Here is a 21,182-nt window from a genome sequence, read left to right as displayed (position 1 = left end):
GGACGTGCAAAAGTGCACGTCGAGCATTCCCGCGTTCGAGCTCGAGGAAAATATATTTGGTAACGAACGTGTCATTCGAATTTGACAGAAACATACAATGCGTCTGGCTTCCGTGTGTCGCGTTTGTTTGCCGCATATGCGTAGCTGTAAGCGCGCGCGTAAAATTGCGCGGATACATGTTTTATCCTGGAGTAGATCTTTGATCTCACCCCAATAAACCTGAGAGGACGCTTCGGATCCACAGTCGTTGCGACTTCTTATTATGCGAACTATGCAGCCATTTTCAGGGACAGTTGCCGTGGCTTCGGGTGTTACGGAGAGAGAGAATGAGATCGGCTTGCTCTTAACGCAGCAGCCACCAGTGGCACTCGAACGCGCGCCGTCAGTAACGTCAGGATGGCGACAACGTCGAAATGGTGACGACATTAATCGATTCAGACTGTTATTCTTGTTCACCATAGATCAGCTGGCTGGCATTTCCGAGCTCTGCGTCTGCGACAATTCCAGCAAGTGGCATTCCGACAACGGGATCTCCCTCGTGCGATCGCTTTGTTTCCTCTGTAATTGCAATATAATGATATTTTATTATTGTATATTTTCCTACACAATAATTATAAAATTAATTTAATAACACATAAGAAATATTTCACAAGTTGAAAGTAAAAAATATCTAAGTGTCTTCTTCAAGTATTTTTTAAATTAAAACATTTTTTTTAAATATTCTAAAGTATTCAAAATCTTTCTCGATTCTCTAAATATTTTTTAAGTGTCTGAGATTTACTGTTGCTTTTCTTCGAAAAATACTACCTTTCTCCGAAAAGGAAAACAGCCTCTGTCGTCATTGTTGGGCGGTGTATGGTTTATCAATAAGTCTGGGGTGGGCGTGTTGTTAGGACCTAATACATTCAGTTCCTTAAAACACTCAGTCTCTATCATCTGCAAGAGGAAGAAATAAAGTGTGTTAGATTGCGATTTGACAATCTCAACTCCGCGAGGTGCGTAGTAAGTGATTTAACATAGGCAGAAGCTAAAGGTGGCTCGTGCGTAATGCGTCTTACGCAGCATCGCGGCTTTAAATACATCTACCCGAATAACGTCAGTGATAACGAGCTTTTCGCGCTGCCTCTGACGTAGGAAAACACTTTGCACGAGTTCTATATTTTTTGATCCAAGTGCCGCTCTCCAGATGTTCGGCATGCACATGTAATATTTTCAGAAAACGAAACGAAATCCTTTGAAGTACAATTAGATAACGAGATTTTATTATTTCCTTGCTACGCTTTAAATTCAAATTAAATTTTACTTTTTCAGAATTTCATTTCGAGATTTTTAGCAAACATAATTTTTAATCTCACAAAGATGTTACATAAATGACATTTTCTCAATACATTCGCCATATAAAATCAGAACAAGATATGGACTAGAATTAAAGTTAGTAGCTAAATATTGCTTCATTTTTATTTTAGTGCGCAACCCGTTTGGCAGGAATTTACGATCGAAATCGGAAAACAATAATTTTAATCTCAATTAACGGAGACCATTACTTTCAAAATTTTTCCGAAAAAAATAAAGAAAAAAATTAAATTTATTAAAATATTGTTAAAATTATTTTGAATCATCTCTCTTACTTAAATTTATATAATCTTGGGTTATATAGATGTGGAGGATCCTTTGAAGTACTATCAATATCAATATAAGCGCTTGAGACGCGTGGGTAGTCGAAGAATGCGATTTACATTCATGTTATAATGGAGATCTTATTGATTAACTGATCGTCTACTGTGTGCCTCGTAACAACAATATTATTTTTATAGGAAAGGTCGAAGACCTTCCCGAGGCGCAACATGTCTTACAATCGGTGATTATAATACAGATGTGACGTATACGGTTATTTTACCTCATTTTGCCATGGAATGGACACGCTGCCGGTGTTGAACTTGCTGTAGAAGGTATCATCCGTGGCATCCAAATTAACACCTTTCACCGTGGAGAACTGCTCGATGTCCAAAACATCTTTAGCGTAAACCGCACGAGGCTGTAATGATAAACGTATCAACGATTAATAATTTTCATATTCTTACCTTCAATGTGTTTTTACATATACATTAAATCTTCTATATAAAGGACAATTTATTATTAGCGCAAAAATATAATAAAACAAAAAAGTAATATTATAACATTAAAATTTTTAGTAATTTATGCGATTTCTTAGAACACCATTTCATTTTATAATGACAATATATGCTAATTAAAAATTGTAAATACATATTATACTGATTTAGTATAATTATCGAAATTAGTGTTAAAGTTATATACAGAGTGTAGTGAGAAGTAAAGTCCTCTACCATTTTACAATTTTCGCAATAGTTAACAAGATATTAATTACTAAAAATTGTCGAAAATTGGCCTTCAATAATTTTTTACTCAAATAATCAACTTTATAGAAAAACCGAAAGAAACAAAAATTGTTTATTTTTTTCTCAGTTTAATCCATTCTGCCCCTATGGGAAAGATTTTTCATTACTTTCCAAACACCCTGTATACAACTCTAACACTAATTTCGATAATTATATTAAATCAGTACTAAATCAGCTACAATTTATATGCAAAATTAATCTAAACTCTCGTATTCACGGAATTTAAATAGACGAACAAATAGATTAAACGAGGATAAAAATGAAAACATGACACCTCGATGTGGATTTAGACGATCGATCATCAAACTACACCTACTTACATCCGGCACAAACGGCGGTTCCCACATACCGGCCTCGACCCTCTTCCAGTTCAGGCACTGGAAGAAGCTATGGAGCTTCACCTCTTTCGCCCCGTGTCGACCACACTTGCAACCCAGCCTGTTCTTCGGGCTCTTCTTTAACAGCTGCTGGCACAGACTTTTGGCATCCTCACTAAACTTGGGCGAATACCTTTCTTGATCCTCCTTGACGCGTCTGTCGATTTCCTCGCGTTTGGTTTTCTCCTTGCGAGCGCGGAACGGCGCTTGACCCTCGATCATTTCGTATAGTAGGCAGCCAAAGCTGAACCAGTCTGGCGAGAAGGTGTATTTCTCATTGTCGATCACCTCAGGTGCCATGTAACCCACCGTGCCGACCCTACCACGCACCATGTCGCCCTCCGTAATTTCCACCGCGAGACCGAGATCGGATATTCTCACATGACCATGATCGTCCAACAGTATGTTCTCCGGCTTGCAATCCCTATAGACGATACCTTGAAGATGAAGATGTTCCAGACCACATACGACCTCGGCCGCATAGAATCGGGCACGATTTATATCAAAACCTGGCTCACCGCCCATATTGTAAATATGGAACTTGAGATCGCCGCCATTCATGATAGTCAGCACGAGGCAGAGAGCATCCTTCGTCTCGTATGCATATGCGAGCGAGACGACAAACTTGGAATTGATCTTTTGCAGGATGTTCTTCTCGATTAGTACCATCGACTCGCCTTTCCTCTTCTTGATGCGCTTCTTCTCCAATTTCTTGCACGCGTACATCTTACCGGTGGCGCGTACCTGGCAAGCGCAGACCTCCCCGAAGCCACCCTTGCCCAATACCCGATACATCCGGAAGGTCTTGTATGTCACTGGTTGCGCCTCCAGCCATTTCCATTGGAGATACCTAAAGAATCGTAAAAAAAAACGTCTCTCTATTTCTCAATTCTTTCTCACGTAGTCAGAATCAGATTCTCATCGAAAGAAATTCTTTTCTACGAATTTATATTATCTATTTGCCACACAATTTATTCATTGGCACTTCACCTGTAGAAATAGAAACTGCTGAGGAAGGCCGAGAACGGCTCGCCAGCTAGGAAGTTTTTCACGGTCTGCGCAACCTCGGTGAAGAGCTCCTTGCCGCCGGTGCTGAGTCGTTCCTCGCACTGAGAGATCAAGGAATCGTTCAGGATATCGACTACCTCCGAACCTTCCCGCTTCAAGTACTGCTCGAACAACTCTTTCGCTAGATCGATGCGATTCTCATCCAGTTCAATCTCGTACTTCTCGATCGCGTCCAGAAAGAGGTTGTAGCGATGATAGGCTGGCTGCCGCCCAATCGGCTGCTGGTCCACCACATAACTGTACCTGATGTCTGCCCGACATCATGAATTACTATACGTTACGCGCGCAAATATAATTTTTTTTATATAAATTTAATTTATACCCGTAAAATCTAATTAATTGATCCTGTCAAAAGAAAATCGTAGAGTGCTACTTGCTTGTGTGTTCCTTGAAAAGATTTCTTTCTACTTTTTCTTACTGTTGGAAAAATAAACGGAAGTATCCTTGGATAGATTACTACATTTAATCGACTAAAGATAATTTTAAATAATTTATATTCTTTTGAAAATTAATTCTATACGTTTTAATTCTCACAATATCAATTAAAAGTTACATTAACTTTATACATTACAAAATAAAATAAGTCTAAACTATTAATAAAAACCTTATTTAAATAATTAGCGATTTTATAATCCCCTTTCGAATTTATAATTATGTAAATAAATTCAGTAGTAGAACAATAAATTCACCAAAATCTTCTTAATATTATTGCAGTTTAGAATAACGGCTTCTAATAGTAGGAACAATAATTTCTTACGTATTTTATATAGCTCATATTCGCGAGAATAAGAGTCTCATTTATTCGCAAGTTTTCATTATTTCAAATCGGGGGAGAGTGTTATCAGAGTAGGTTAACGGGACACGCAACGAACATTGTTTCTCCGCCCCTTGCAGCATTTTTTCAACTGCATAAAGCGCACTACATGGTGCAGGCTCGAGATTCAATAATTGCACAGATCTATTAAGCAGTTTTTTTACTGTTGCTATTTTATACATAACATTTACATTGCCAAGAAAATAGCGACCGCAAAATATTATTTAGGTAAAATAGTTTTTTATTTATTATAGTCTCTTTTTTTATTTCAAAATTTTTGTGACTTCAATTATTACTGACTCACCCAGTTTATCTTTTAGGCCGATGCACTGGGAAATGTGTGGGAACTGAAGTATCTTCCGCCATTTCTTACTCTTTCCTTTATTGCTGTCACCACCACCTATCCAAAAAATATGAAAATTTTCATACATTACGAAAAACGTCAAAATATATCAAGTGAAATATGTAAACAATAAAAAAAGACTTATTGCATTTTAGAACTCCAATGAATTTGTGCAGTAATTCTGCGTGTGCGACTGTGCGTCAAAAGATAGATTAAAAATGCGATAAAATTTGTTTTATTCAATGTCAGTGTAACTTCTGTTCGACGATAAAGTGACATGTTAAAATCATACATTTAGAAAAAGAATCACAAACTTGTATTTAACAGGTAACTATTTCATTTAAAAATTGTTAAAATTCTTAAATAAATATTATATGTCACAAAATATCAAAAACATAAAATCGCATATAAAAAATCGTGTATAAAAATCGCTATAATTTTAAAGTTAAAATAAAATATTCCATGAATAATTCAATTAATAAGTTACACTCGCTGAAATAATTTTGAAAAATATAACAAGTATTTGTGAAAGACTTTATCTTTAAAGATGTTACGTCTATTAGATTTTGAAGCAGATAAGTCATAAACATCTTAGCAAAGACGAATGGACAGTGCGAAATACTGGATTGAAAACTGCCGGAAGTTACGGAATTCACTCAAACGGGGATAACAGCAAATATTGGATCAACGTTACAAGATTTATCCCAGCACTTCGTAGAATTCGAAACGACGCCTCGAGAGATCTGTCGCGAAAGAAACTAAACGAGAAGAAAGTTATTTCTCCCCTTGCTATTCGTAATTTATCATCGAAAATATACACAATATTACTATATTCAATTCCTATGCTTTTCTTTCCGTCCTTCAGAAAACGTCTGCTTTCTTCTTCATCATATAAAAACGCGGCAAGTCAAAATTTCAGGAATAATTTGCGATTTTCAACAATATAATAAAGCGCAAATATATGTGAGGCTTCCACGCCAAATCGGACAGCCTTCGTCACCCTGTCGATTTTTTTAATGATTTTTTAATATATTCTTCAGATTTAAAAATACGTATTCCATTATTTTTTTAGATTTTTATCTTCGTTAGTTTCCTAGATATGAATTTTTTAATATTTTCAATTTATTTTATTTCGCAAATGTTTAGTTGAACATAACTTCTGTTTAAATTATTGAAAAAAACAATAACTACATCAAATTGTTCGTCTTAAAATTCTCTATTAGGAAAAAAATATGAAAAAAATTCAAGTTTTTGTTTCTACTCGAAAAATCTGATTGAAATAAACAAAATCAATTTTCATCAAGATCGACTTTTTTATAGCTCGAATAACATAAATTCTATGTAGTGAATCTAATATTTGCATTTGACCAACTTGCCCCTATGCGAAAGAGAGTTCTAGTACAATTTAGTGCAGGAACAAAAAAACAGACCACATGTATCTTTGAAACTAAGACGTTTCAGATGTTCATATAGTCATATCAATTAAGTTTTCATATTGAATTTGTGTGAGGAATCACATCCTTTAAAATCTTTTTTAGCATATTTAGGACACACTCTATATACTTATAAAAATTATGAAAATTAACTCGAGACGACCTATCTATCGTGTGTGTAGTGAAGGATCGAAAAAATGATTTTATGTACTAAGGGTTAAACTTGTAATATTATTATGACATCAAAATTAATCAATGTTCATCGAAAATCGCGGTTTTCGATAAACTAAGCTTTTGACATGATTTAACCTCGTTCAATCGCAAAACCTGAAAACTCGTGAATTATTTCATATGCAAGATGTTGCTCGCGATAGTAAATAAATCCTGACAGAGAAAAGTTATCGTGTACGTCGACAGAAATTTATTAATATCTTTGAAGCGAACGTCATAACATTAGATAACGTTGTAAAAACGCGCGTTGCGTTACAATGCACATTCTACGCGATGACGCGTGTTAATATAGACAACAATAATGATTTATGGTGTATTAGTCGTTATTATGAGACTTTCTATCGAATAATCCTTTTATTTAATAATGTAGAGGTAAGAAAAAAACAGTTTAAAAAGTTTATTGCCGATAAATTGCGAGAATAATCCGCGTTTTGCAGATTATTCAAGATCCTTCAGCCACTTTCTCATTTCCACGAATTCTTTCATCAACGTAGAGTTAATTTATTCCTAATAAAGAAATATTTAAATATTAACATAGTGTTACCTATTGAATAAATGATGAAAAATCTATCATGAATTACATTTCCACAATAAGAATAAAGAACGCAAAAGTTTATATGAATATGATTTCAAATGAATCTTGTTTCGTCAGAGAATAAACTCAAAGATTAATTGAAAAAATATTTAAAACTGAATAATCAATTTTGAATTAATAAAAGAACAATTCCCGGATAAAAAGGATAAATGAAAGAGAATTCTTTAATACTCTGTACATTAATTTGCGTTAAATGGATTCTGGTTATGACAAAGAGACTCCTCAGCTTTCATCGAGAAAAATCTTCGCGGTATAGATTGTGCAAAAAACGCAAGAGACAGGGAAAGCGGTAGGAGATGTGCGAGACGCATGGCCCGCGATCCCAGTTTTTCGTTTCCGTGAACAAGCTCGTCGTACAGATTATTCAAGAAAGTTGATATCCCCACTGCACCGAGATAATAGATTATCTGACGGAAAGTCGATAGACTGCTTTCCTTTTAGGAGACACGGTCGACAGAAGTGTCGTTCTATCTTTGTCACTCTCTGAATGTCAAGAAGGATAGAACGATGCTTGTGTCGATTTGTGTCATCAAATGGAAAACAGTGTTAGAGATAGAGAATCATATATCAAGATAAGAACTTTCTATATTTGTCCGTTTAGAGCGATGCATCAGAAACTTTGACGAATAATGAATGGAGATGTCAAACGAGCTTCAGAAAATTCAAACAATGAGAATAGCTCGAATAACATAAATTCTATGTAGTGAATCTGTGCAGTTTACTTTCATTGTCATGAATAATCCGTGAGAAATATCAATGGTGTAAATTAATCCAGAATAAAATCGCACTCAGTATCAGGCTCGTCGTCCTGATTAAGTGAACTACAATGTTCACGAAACGTTGGCATTCTAAGAATATATTTGGACACGGAGATAACCCGCAAAATGCATAATTTCTGTATAGAAAATGCCCATATAGGAAGCCTCAAGAATATTATCGCACTTTTTTTCACTGACGCGAATCGAGTAAACATTGATGAAAATTAAGTAGAGAGAGAGGTTATTTAATATTGAAGAAGATATTTAAATAATGAAAATTTTCGTTAAACTTGAAATAATTCGGATTCGAGAGATTGAAATACAATTCTCGCTTACGATCACTTCGGGGCACCCTGTATCTCGTCGACGCGTGCACGGGCCCGCTTGTTCGATCCCCAACGAGCGGAAGTCGAGGGTCGCATAGGCTCCACCTTCTCTTCCACATCGGCGGAGGAAAAAGGAGAAAAATGGGGGAGGAAGCACGCGCGCGCGGGTGTTGTGATGCATGCGAATTGCATCGCGCGGGACGAGGACCTGTCTAACGCATGCTGCATCCTATCTATATGTAGAACAAGCCTATCGTATCTCACGATCAGTTGTTAAAAGTGAAAGGAGTACTTCGAACGTACAAAGATGTACGGTTTATGACTCGAACATTTCGCTTCAAAATTTTTTTTACTTTTTGCCTTCTCTCTAAAACTTTTAGAACTAACACTCTGAAGAGTGAAATCTCACACTTAAAAATTGAGCCACTCTTTTTCAAGACTGATTCAATTTTCACTTTTTAGAGTGAGATTCCATTTCAAAGAATTTAAATGGTTTTGTATTAATCAAATTACACATCAAATTAATTTTAAATAATCATTAGCGATGATAAAAGTTTCGAAGGATTAGAAATATAAGACCTGTTGTTTATTGAATAATTTTCTGAACTAAGTTATCCAAATTTCTTCACGTGGACAAATTTTAATTGTTTTGCTTGTAGCGGATTACTCTGTGCAGCTGTTGGCGGTCCTGTTCAATCGGTGTGCAGTCGTGTCGGCAATGCCGCGAAATGAAAAACCACATTCGGCTCAGTGAATCGCGTGAAGGGGAGAGATAAAACGAAATACACAACGATCGAGCACTCGCGCGCATCTCGTCCAATCCTGGAAAGTGATGGAAAAAAAAGAAAAGAACGAAAAAAAGGTATTCGACGAAATCATACGAAAATGAAGAGTAGAAGAATTCAGAGCCCGGAATCGAAAGTCGAAATAAAATAATTCGCAAGAGTGACGTACTTAAATCGAACCTCGTAAATTGATTTATTCCGGGAATTTCAACTCTAGTATGAATAAGTTTCTCGCATTTTTTATGTTAACTGACAGACATGAACAAAGCGGTGTTGTTTGTATATATTTAATAGTGGAAGATAAAGATCCACTCGCGCTCTCTTTAAATTGTACACGGAAAGAACAATTTTACTGAAGAATCTGAAAATTTAGCTAGATACAAATCTGAAAATAATTTTGCTGGACCATCAAAATAATTAGATAGGACGACAAAATTGGTTGCTAGAATATCAAAACATTTTACAACATTGCTCACCATGCTTAAGATTCCTACAAAATTATTTTGATGTTCCAACATTACTTTCAGATCTGTATCTAGATAAATTTTTAGATTCTTCAACAAAATTGCTTTTTTCGTGTATCAACTTTCATACAAACACATAAACATGTATGCGATTTATATCGTTAAGCGTAGCATTTAAAATAATTATTGTTGTCCCGAGTGTGGAAATTTATTCGCGACAATTCGCGTCTCGACCGCATTCTCGCGATCATGGAATTTTCTCACGCCCCATCGTCATCACGTAATTATATCAGCGTGTACGTTGGACATAACTCTGTAGCTTCATTCACGATAATTGCATTGCGCACAAATCCTTATTGCTATCATTATGATAATTGAAGTTCCCGCAGCACGACGAAACGTGACTTTCGATTATACGAACACATACGTCGATTCCGTGAAACGCATCTTTGGCTTTTACGAAGACAATCGCATAATACATCATCTCGGCATCGTTATTTCATTTGACGTCATTGCATAAATACATTTTTATGAATTTTATAAATACATCTAGCATTCTATTTTATAGTAAATACATTTATCATCTATCATTCTATTAACCGCATCTTTGCATAAATTCAGAAGATTTCTAAAATATTTTTAAAATTAATGTTTAAAAATCAAGAGATTGGAAGAACTTTTAAAAACTTCAGAAATTTCTAAAAGAATTGCATGGAGAAATTATAAACCTTAAAACTATTCAATTCCTTAAATAAAATTTAAAATCTTTTCGCTTCCGCGAAACGTTAGATTTTTTTGTTACCAAAAAATCTATTGTGTAAAATAGTTATTTATAAAAAAAAAGACGTATCAGCATTCATCGAAAAAATATAATTCAGATTCGCGATGTTAAAAAAAATGCGTTAATATTTTTTTTTAATGTGACTTAGATGTTAATGTTGGAAATTTTTCAAAAGAGAGTTGGAACTCTAACTGATTGAAAACTATTGAGCTTAATACTAATTGCGTACGTGAAATTAGTCATGTTCAGAGCTAATTTAGAGATAACCTAGAATTATTGACGCACCTTTTGTCTCCTCTCGTCCAAACATTACGCAAACATTACAGCGATAGAAAATAATTGTTCGTGATAAATTGGGATTTCATAAATGGAAAAGTTTTTCGTCGGCGCAACAAATTGATTATAGTCATTTCCTGATCGAACGGTCGCTAATTACATCGTCGCTGTGTTACAGGCAGTACAGAAGACCGCTAATTAACCCGTTATCCCTGTAACTCAATAGTTGGGTATCCTGTATATTTACGTAATTCGCGGCGGTCGGATCTATCGTGCAAGGCTTTCATTTATAATGTTTATCAAGGCAATGCGATTATACAAGGCGATTGACGTGGTTCGCTATCACGCGAATCCATTTACCTACTTTCCGACCATCAACACGCCTGCACTCTTCGACAGGACGTCGTTCGTAATGTACTAATTGAATGCCGGCCAATGGTGGGTGACCCTCCCCATTGGATTTACTACTTGCAACCGATCAATTGCAACTGCAGTGATCGACAAAGCTTAGTCTCGAGCGTCTCGAGCTAATGTAACCTCGTGATCTCTATGCAAATTTTATTCGACGATTCTCTTGGGGAAATTTCAGGCTTTCAATCACAATTAAAGTTTACTTATAGATAAAAAACTAGTGTATTTATTCGTATCTTTGAGATTTAATTCATAGTAAAGCTTCCTAGATTTTGTTTTTTAAGTTTGAATAGTCGGCATTTTATCTTTGATCTCGAAAAAGATAGCTTGATATTTTTTTTGTTGCAAATTCTCTTAAATTTCGAATTTAGAAAAAATATACATACAGAAAGAATAACACTAGTTTACAGCGAAAAATTACTTTGGACCGGAATACGTGTCTCTTATATAGATTTTTGGATGCCGCAAGCGAAAAATTCTAACATGTCAGATTTCCAAGATAATTTAATATGTAAAAAATGATTTTTTTGGTTTTATTTGACATTTTTTTAATAAAGAAGGTTATCTTAAAATTTCGATCAGAAGTCATGAATGTATGTCCCCTCTAAAATGCATTTGTTTTACTTCAATACCTTACTTTTTAGCCATGTTACAAAAGATTAAAGATAAGAGCTATTTTGAATATGGGGACTCCGGCAGCGTCGTATGCGGATTAATTTTTTAAGGTAATTTTGATAACACTTTGATAACCTTAACACTTTTATGCACAGAATTATGAGACTAATCCACTCATGTAATGAAAATACATAGTTGCTTTTAAAAAAAAAATGCAATTTATAATATGCAACTACATATCTTTTTTATAAAACAACTCTCTTTCTCTCTCTCTCTCTCTCTCTCTCTCTCTCTCTCTCTCTCTCTGTCTCTGTGCGCGTCGTTGTTATTTTGAAGTGATTTTAGCAATATCCTGTACTACATGGAGGTATCACTTCAGCACAGGACTTCACATATTCGAAATAACTCCTATATTTAATCTTTCATAACATGGCTAAAAAATAAGATATTGAAATAAAAAAAAAATGCATTTTAGAGGGGATAAACAATACATTCATGACTTCTGAATTTCAAGATAACCTTCTTTATAAAAAAATGTCAAATATCGCTAAAAAAAACTATTATTTATATATTAAACCTCAATTATCTTGAAAATCTAACGTGCTAGAATTTTTTCGCTTGCATCGTTTTCAGCATCCAAAAATCTATAAGAGAGACACGTAGTTTGGTCCAAAGTAATTGAAAAAAAAATTGTAAATTAGTGTAATCAATCATTAGAGACATTAAAAAATTTCAAAATTGAATTTTCGAAATATTTTTTTTTCTTGCGACAAATAGAAATTTCTAATCAAGAACTTCATATTAAAGTTTTATTTGCAAAAATTGACTATAAATTCCCATGGGAAAAGAAAACATGAAAAATTCTGAAATATCTGTCATATTCCTATATGACATATCTCGTGGGGGACGCGTTACAAAGCATAACGAGAAGTAAAGCGTCACGTTTTCCTGTCAGCAAAAGTTCATTGTACCCTGTAACGAGGCTAAAAATATACGACGAGCAGGACGGAAAAACAGAAATTGAATCAAGCATTTGTCCCTGCAAAAATCTCACAAGTCCCTATTTTTTGGCATACGTGTCTGAGGAATACGGGAGACGTTATTTTCCTTGGTTTGAGTTTCTCACGAAACTGCAAAACACTGCTAATTGCGAGAAGAACTAACCGCTTGTATCAGAGAGTTTTATACGAGACTGCAGATTATATAATAGATGTTTAAACATTAAATAATTAAATTAAAGTAAGAAAGCTGATTAGCGCTAAATCAAGACGTTTTTCCACACAGAGAGAGAGAGAGAGAGAGAGAGAGAGAGAGAGAGAGATCTACTTATTTCCAATTTATTGTTATAATTTTTAAATATTTTTTCTTTGCTTGTCATTGATCTTTCCGCCTGTAGATAATAAAAGAGCAAAATGGATAACAAAATATCTTGCTACATTGTGAAAGGCATTGAAGATAAAAGAGAAATAAGGACAGCTGTTTATTTCGCGTTTTACGCCTATGACGATAGGTGTGCTAAAACACACGTCTGATCGAGCAGAGAGAAAAAGACGATCCTCTCGCCGTAAAGATTTTTTGCTTCGATCTATCGCTCGCGTTACGGCGCTTAAGCTGTCGGTGCGAGCATCACGATCGTTTTATGCACGCATTAAAACACGGACACCTACAACAAGCCATTATAAAACGTTCGCTGGATAAGTACTGCTCGATCCAGCACGTATCTAAATGTATGTATAATACGACTGCAAAATTACTGTCTTTTATATAGTTAATTATAAATAAACGACAAAATTTTCTTATCGATAAAAATAACTTAAATTGCGTGCAACGCATTAAAGTATTAAATGCGCAAATCTCACGTTGTCTTATTAATCTTCCGCAATCTAAAGCTGTTTAATTGACGTAATTTCCGTAAATAAGAAAAATTCTAAAGAAGAAAATTTTTTTATTTTTCAGTAAATGGCAGTCTGAATCGAGAACGTAATCACGGGATTGCGGAAATATTTATCCCGAATCGCACGTGTTGCAAAGATACGCCTAATGGTCTTGATTTTCTTCATGACAGCAATTCGAAACGCGTTAAACGCGAAAGTAATGACTGCATATTGCGCGTTAAATCCGAACGTTCAATCTCGCAGTTAAAACTACGGAGCGACTTTACGCACGTAATAAATGTCGCCCAGCCGAACTCTCGGTAATGAAAACTCTGTATAGGCCATAGGGTGTTCCGGGAAGGCTATTATATGTAGATACACAATGCCAGAATTGTACATTCAGCGCGCGCGCTAATCGACCGAACTCAATAACTGTTCTTGACACGTGTTATAACCAAAGCGCAATTATTACCCGTCATGGAACAATTTTTGTCATTACCGCGTGAATTTTCTCAGTTTCCTAATTACCTCGCCGCTCTTAAAATAATGGAAACAATGAAACATAGAGCATTATTTATGATATCATAAAAAATCATTCATTAATATATTATTTTAACCAATGTTCCAATAAAAAACAGATTTTTATGTTATAATGAATTTAACTTATAATTACTCACTCGTGTAATTATTTTACGCTTAATTATTCTACATGCTAGTCTTTAACTGCTCCGTATGCTGTACCTATATGAGAGTGATCGATAATTCCCACGAATAAATATACATATATAAAACATAAAATTATAAAACATATATATATAAAATATAAAAAACGCAATAAAGAGAAAAAGGGCTACGAGCCAAAAATCAATCGTTATAATTTAAAAGTGGAAAATAAACGATTATATTATTATGTTAAAAACACCGATACAAATACCGATACCAGCTTAAAATATATCGACACAAATATCGATATTAGCTTTTAATAATCATGCGTCGATTATGTCCACATTTCAAACAATTAGAGAGAGCGAAGTATTTTTATAATTTGTATATAATTTTTCTTTATTCTCTCTCTCTCTATTCGATCCTTCATGTAATTTTTCATTATATTTGTTTTACCATACTGACTAATTTATATAAACATTGATAATGATCCGATCGCGATCGAAACGTTTGTTTTTCTATTAAAGTTTATAATATTTTTAACGTAATGATATAATTGTTTATTTTCCACTTTTAAATTATAACGATTGATTTTTGGTTCGTAGCCCTTTTTCTTTATTGCGTTTTTTAAATTTATTGAGCCATATTATTATTATTATTATTATATATGATAAAATATAAACATAAAATCTAAAATCAAACAGCAATAAATGACAACACAAATAAAACGAGACTCACCTTCTCTCGCTTTCAGGTACACGGTGTTCGCAACAATGTTCTCCAACTCCATCAATTCCAGCTTGATCGGATTTTTGTGGCCGAATCGGGTGGGAGAAGAAGAGGCCCTCGTGGTCGATGGCGACGTCGGTGAGCGACGGCAACCGTGAAGTCGATCGCTGGGAACACGTTAGATTGTTGTCGCACGGGGTTGATGGGACTTCAATCAAACAAGCTCCCATCTGCGTCCCCGCGGATACTACCGGAGTCTACGATCGGTCCCCTTTCAGAGAGGATCAAACGGAGATCCGTGTATCTTCTCGATGTACCTCAATACGGAAGCACCTACGCGACCTACGAATCTCAATGTTGCGTCAGACGGTTTTCTGTTCGATCAATCGACGGGTTGGACTCATTTGAAATCGATTCGACTCCCGGAAGAGAACGCCTCGAGTGAAGACGCGTTCTTGCGATCAGTAGCTCTTTGCTTCGATAGTAGTTCCTTGAAGGAAAAACAGCACTTGCTTTTAGATGAATTTGCGCGAGTGTGAGAAGCGAGTAATTTCGAAATTGTTCTCGCTCGGAATTAGGCTAATTAGAAGGAGTAATCCCGGTGCACAGAGAAATTGTTGAGCCTCGATCGAGGAAAACCAGAGTGCATAGCTAAGTAAACGGTAAAGATTCCGGTTTTACTAATTGCTGGATTTCAGTCTGGGACCTCTTCTATCTTAATAAGCAAAATCAAATAATGTGCGCATGTTACAGAAGAAGTTTTAACGCCGTTCATAAATCACTCAGTGGATCCACTGAATCTCTGAATTTGATGGAATTAGATCGCTCGATACTCAAGCTCGTCGTCCGCGTGAACCGCATAGTTCTTCGCTGTCGAGCCGCGTTTAACGATCGGCCAGCAATCGTCGATCCTCACGGACATTCATCGACTCTTCCTCAATCGAACATTCCATCAATCCTTTCCTCGACAAAGACGGCGAAGGCGTCTCGCGAGCATCGACAAGCGTGCTCTTTCACTACGGTCATTCAGACAGAATTTCTCAACTCTATCATCAGAAGAATCGTATTACAGCGAGTAAGAAAGAACAGTTGGTCGAGGGATTACTTGGCCAAAAAGTGAGAGTATACCGACGTGACTTAAACTTGCATTTAAATTCGCGCGCGAGATATTAGGCGACAAGACTATCTTTTGTAGAATACATGAATATAAAGCGCACTATACATCGAGGCGTTAATGGACGAAGAAAGACTCAGGAACGCGTGCCTCAGTGTGACCTCGCGAAAATAACGCCGCACCGGGATGCGTCTCAAGAGACGTGCCGCGTAGAGCGAAGTACTGCCTTTCACTCTTCTGACGCCGGTGAATTGGACGGGGCGAGGGGTTAGCCGATGAAACACGCGCGTTTACGGATAGCTGATTTCCAACGAAATGAGGAGATACGATAATGAGCGATGACGAATTACGAATTTTGGGCGCGGGCAAATTCACTCACTTCGTTCGATCTTCTTCCGTGGCGGTGCTGCTTCTTCTTCTTCTTTTTCTTCTTACGATACACACGCAGGGTGAATGACATTCGCCGAGAATGGCGGATTCCTAATGGCTCTCCTCTTCGCACATTTCATTTCTTCGCGCGTTCACCGGCGCGTTACTCGCGCGCACCGCCTCGCGGACTCGCTCCCGTGCACGTGCATCCTGAAAAACAATCGCGAATTTGACTTGTGTTTATATATACAAAAATTTAAACTTTGGAATCTTCTTGGTCAAATATGCGGAAAGGCGGATCCGAATCAAGCAAAAAACACAAACAAACTACTCAATATATGTATGTTCCATCTCCTTTCGGGCTGCGTCGGAAATATCACCCGGGTACCTCTGTATCATCTTATCCTTATTTAAGATTGGGTGAACAACAAGGATAAAACGATACACGGCACTCGGGTGATGTTTCCGAACGCAGCCTCGGTATAGGAAAAACAAAGGAATAACTCGTTACGCTTAGAGCTTTATATTTATAAGAATATGTTTCGTTTTCACGCTCATACACTGTAAGCATCAATTCATCCTTGTCTATCAAATATTAAACAAAGACAAATGATAAAGCAAATTGTAAAGCACTGTAATAAAACGGAACGCACCCTTAGGTCGGCCACATACGTTCAAGTAAACTTGTCAAGTATGGCATGCGCAAACCACATGTACAAGTTTATTGCAATAACTGTGCAGCTTTGTCACATACACGCTCCAATAAACTTGTACGCGATTTGCGCATGTATAATTGACAAGTTTACTTGAACGTGTGTAAAGCCGGTCTAAAGCCGGCGGCACACGATGCTTGTTTTCTTGCTGGATTGCTAGTTAGAATAAATTCTTGCCACCGTATTGGCTACGATGCAGACACTGTCAGTACCGTAGCCAATACGATGGCAAGATTCTGATCCAGCTAGGAATCCAGCAGGAAAACAAGCATCGTGTGCCGCCGGCTTAAGAGTAACGCATTGCTTTTATCTGAGCGAATGTTGACAATCGCGTCCTCCTATTGGCTACTTCAATCGCCATTTTTGATCTAATTCTAATGATAATGGATCTATCATCCAATATAAGCGCTTAGCAATTTTTTAATATGATATGATTATTACGCAAACATAGCAGTCTTTTGCGCTATTCTTATATAAATATAGAGCTTTAGTAACACTCGTTCGTTCGTGATCGTTTGTCTTTGTTAGCTTAATCTGGATCCAAAAAGGGTTTTTCTCTATTTATTATATTATCACTTATCGACATTTCTAGCACTCAAATCAAAGGAGTTCTATTTATATGTATGGAAAATTGGATCCCGGCGAAAGAAGTTTATTTTCGCAATATAATGCAACTTAATAATGTGATAAACAAAGGATGTTATCGACACAAGATTCCATAATATATAGTTTTTTAACTTATAATGTATCAAAGATGCTCTGTGAGCACAAATGTATACTTTTGATACATCATGCATATAGTTCAAAAACTACTCATTATTGAATCTTGTATCTATTAGCGAATTCGGTAGGATGCACTAGTGCGTACTGGTGGATATTAAAGCCGTTGATACACTGATTTAATCTGAGTGTAAAAGTGAAATGCAAATATTTGAATTATCAAATATATATTTTACCTACAACACAATAAAATGTAATGAAGATCGCGGTTTAACGCGTTTCTACATTTACCATATATTAAACACACATTTTTACATTAATCTGTGTATGACTTTAATATGCACCAGTGCACACTGAGTACATCCAATTGAAATCGCTATATGACATCATTTGTTCACCATGTTATAAACTGCATTATAAGTGAAAACTAACTCATTTCACCGGGACTCAATTTTCCATATAATTAGAGAGTGAAGGTTGTACTAATTATATCATAAATTGGGTTCCGGTGAAATGCGTTTTCACGTATAATATAGCTTATAATGTGGTGAACAAAAGATGTCATCGACACAAGACTCAATAATAAGTAGTTAATACACACATTATAAACTATACATTATATGTAAATACTAATTCATTTTATCAGAACCTAATTTTGATATAACTAGTGCGAGTCCTTTGAATTGATACAACAAATTAATATAGTATTAATTATCCTATCATTATGGTTATATCATTATTATTATCATTATTCTATCATTGCTATTATTTTAAAAATAATAATACTCTCCCTCCCACGCGTGTACACAGTTTACTATGCAAAATACTATTTTGCATATACACACACAATATAAAATATTAATTTCACGACTAAAATAAAAAAAACGTGACATTTATAGAGAAAATCAAGTTAAAGTGTTGAAACAAAGTGTTGAAGCAAAACACGATATGTTAGCTCATTTTATATTCCATCACACTAATAACTTTCATTAGCATTTTAAAGCGAACGCATCAAGATTATATAACAAGCATATGAATCATCATATTTTTGATAAATATTTTCTCTAAGAATCCGAACAAATTCCTCGCCACACGGATATCGTGCGAGCTTGTTTCGTCGTCACTGGCACACATGTGCGTACGCATGAATGGCGATGCAGCGGACAGGTGCATTGAAGAAGAGAAAGAGACGGAAAACAAGGGGAGGAGTGGAGAGATAAAGATAACGACGCAACCGAGGACGCAACTACATCGTTGACGACAACAGCCGACGGTAATCTAATAAGCGCCGCGTAATTTCCACGTATTCATATACGGTCGAAGCTTTTAATGTGACTCGCTTGCGCCACCGCGGGGATATAAATTCTGAGTAACCGCGGAAACGTACGAAGATTAGAAAAAACCGATGGAATGAGATAGATTCTCTGCTCGTCGCAAATTGTACTCGCGCCCTTTCCAATTATCTTCTCCCGCGCAAGCGGACTTTGGCCGACGGGATACTCTTTTCTTTTAATTCTCCCAATATCGTGCTCGTCTCGCTGAAAGTCGATTCGATTAATTCTGCAGATTGCCCGAAGCTAGACGAACGCTGGAAGAATGAGAGAATTCACGGCGCGGCGCATCGAAATTGGGGTTTTTAACCCTAATGACTGAACGTAAAGAGCGATCTTTTGAAGTATAATAAATTTTCTTTCACTTAAGCCACAAATAATTGGAGATTATTATTCGCAATATACTGTACGTTACGTGGAACATGAGCATAGGATATATATTATATTTGTGTATGGTAAGTTGCTTTAACTGCATTCCTATTTTATATGGATGATCTTGCGATTTTATCAGTAGATGATGTTCAAAAGGACTTCGACGAAAGAGAAATTATGAAATTACTTAAAACATAAAAAAATATTGTGGTACAAAATGATGCATACATTATAGATTAAAATTATTTTTAATTAAAAAAATTTTTATTTTGGAATTTATCTTAAAAATCCGCACGGACTTTCCGGACAACATATTATAAATATATTTATAAAACATCTTTATTTTTATTGAACACATTATTACATTATGTAATATTTTTAATTATTCATATATGTATTCTTTAAAATGATATTATCACGTATCTATCGTTATAAACGATATATTAAATACGCTTGATGAGTCGCGCTTTCTTTTGACAATACATCCCGCAAGAATTTTTTCTCAAGAAAATATGATTGGGACGGAAAGAGGTTTTTGAATGGCAAAGAGTGTTAACCATTTGCGATGCATCGTCCCAGCGCGCTCTGGAATGCGACGCGGTTTTCATACCATTGTTCGAGATACGGCGATACGCGACTGTAAATTGACGACACGACGATGCGCAACGTGTCGAGCGTGTCTGGATTCCCGAGCACGCTAACAGAGTATCCTCGCTATTAATTGCGATCGCATTCCCTCTCGGAGCCATTCAATTCACAGCGCAATTTCATTTAATTGCCTTTTCAAACATAATTCCATTTCACCGCCAATATTTGCTTCTTATCGAAGAAAAGGACGCCTGGAGTGTCGTATATACATATCTTCTTTTTTTTAAGATCCTTTCGCACAACCTTAACGATTTTTTTTCTATTTCTTTCGGCAAATTCGTATTGAGAGAAAAGTGTTTGGTATTTGTGATTATAATTGCCTAGTAAAAATAATTATGATTAGGAGTTCTTTTTTTATAATTATTATTGTATTGTTATTACTATAATGTTAGTAATAATAACTTACATTTATTGTTAGAGAAAGATATATCAAAGGAACAATGACAACTTTACTCCTTGAGTTAAAAGATGACCCCTATTAACCTGGACCCCCCACCATCGAAAATCAAATTCGCGATAGGTCAAAAATTTAGTGCTCTTTTGTTGCTAATTAGTTGCTCTAGAGCGAATTTTGTTGCTCCAACCGTTTAGCAGCAATAAAAAAAAATGGGGGAGGTCCAGGTTAATATAAAGCTGGACCCCCCCATAATGAAAAAATGGATATAGAGCTGCGATATCAAAAAAACAAATGCACCAGATTTTGTTGCTTTTTTGTTGCTCTAGGATAGTGCAAAGAAATATCGAAAAAATCACATTGTTAAACAAATTCCGATAAATAATCAAAACTGCATTGTCGCGCGTCGCAACGTTATGACCAAAATTTACATGTATAGAATTTGTTACTCGCAAGTTTTTGGTATCAAAATGTTCCTTGGAACATATACTATCGAAATATACCCGTTTCCGATTTTGTTGCTAACTCTAACACATGAAAAATAATTAGTTTATCAGCATC

General features: G+C 35.8%; 1 protein-coding gene across 2 annotated transcripts in view; it reads right to left on the bottom strand.

Annotated features, from left to right (window-relative positions):
* Positions 1 to 456: 456 nt before the first annotated feature.
* Gprk2 (G protein-coupled receptor kinase 2) overlaps positions 457 to 21,182 on the bottom strand; it is a 34,208-nt gene continuing 13,482 nt past the window's right edge. The window contains exons 2-9 of one of the 2 annotated variants that reach the window (XM_018457399.1): positions 16,454 to 16,653; positions 14,970 to 15,127; positions 4,981 to 5,076; positions 3,785 to 4,112; positions 2,738 to 3,644; positions 1,898 to 2,035; positions 808 to 936; positions 457 to 558 (exon numbers count right to left, since the gene is read on the bottom strand). In XM_018457399.1, the coding sequence (XP_018312901.1) occupies positions 463 to 558; positions 808 to 936; positions 1,898 to 2,035; positions 2,738 to 3,644; positions 3,785 to 4,112; positions 4,981 to 5,076; positions 14,970 to 15,021 (1,746 nt within the window). In that variant the 5' untranslated portion in view covers positions 15,022 to 15,127; positions 16,454 to 16,653 and the 3' untranslated portion in view covers positions 457 to 462. Of the gene's footprint in view, positions 559 to 807; positions 937 to 1,897; positions 2,036 to 2,737; positions 3,645 to 3,784; positions 4,113 to 4,980; positions 5,077 to 14,969; positions 15,205 to 16,453; positions 16,654 to 21,182 lie in introns of those variants that run through there. The other variant, XM_018457398.1, reaches the window with a different exon arrangement.

This window comes from Mycetomoellerius zeteki, unplaced genomic scaffold (assembly GCF_001594055.1).
Source record: "Mycetomoellerius zeteki isolate Tzet28-1 unplaced genomic scaffold, Tzet1.0 scaffold62, whole genome shotgun sequence".
Classification (NCBI taxonomy): domain Eukaryota; kingdom Metazoa; phylum Arthropoda; class Insecta; order Hymenoptera; family Formicidae; genus Mycetomoellerius; species Mycetomoellerius zeteki.
Note: the sequence above shows the minus strand (reverse complement) of the source record. Positions and strands in the feature narration are given on the sequence as shown.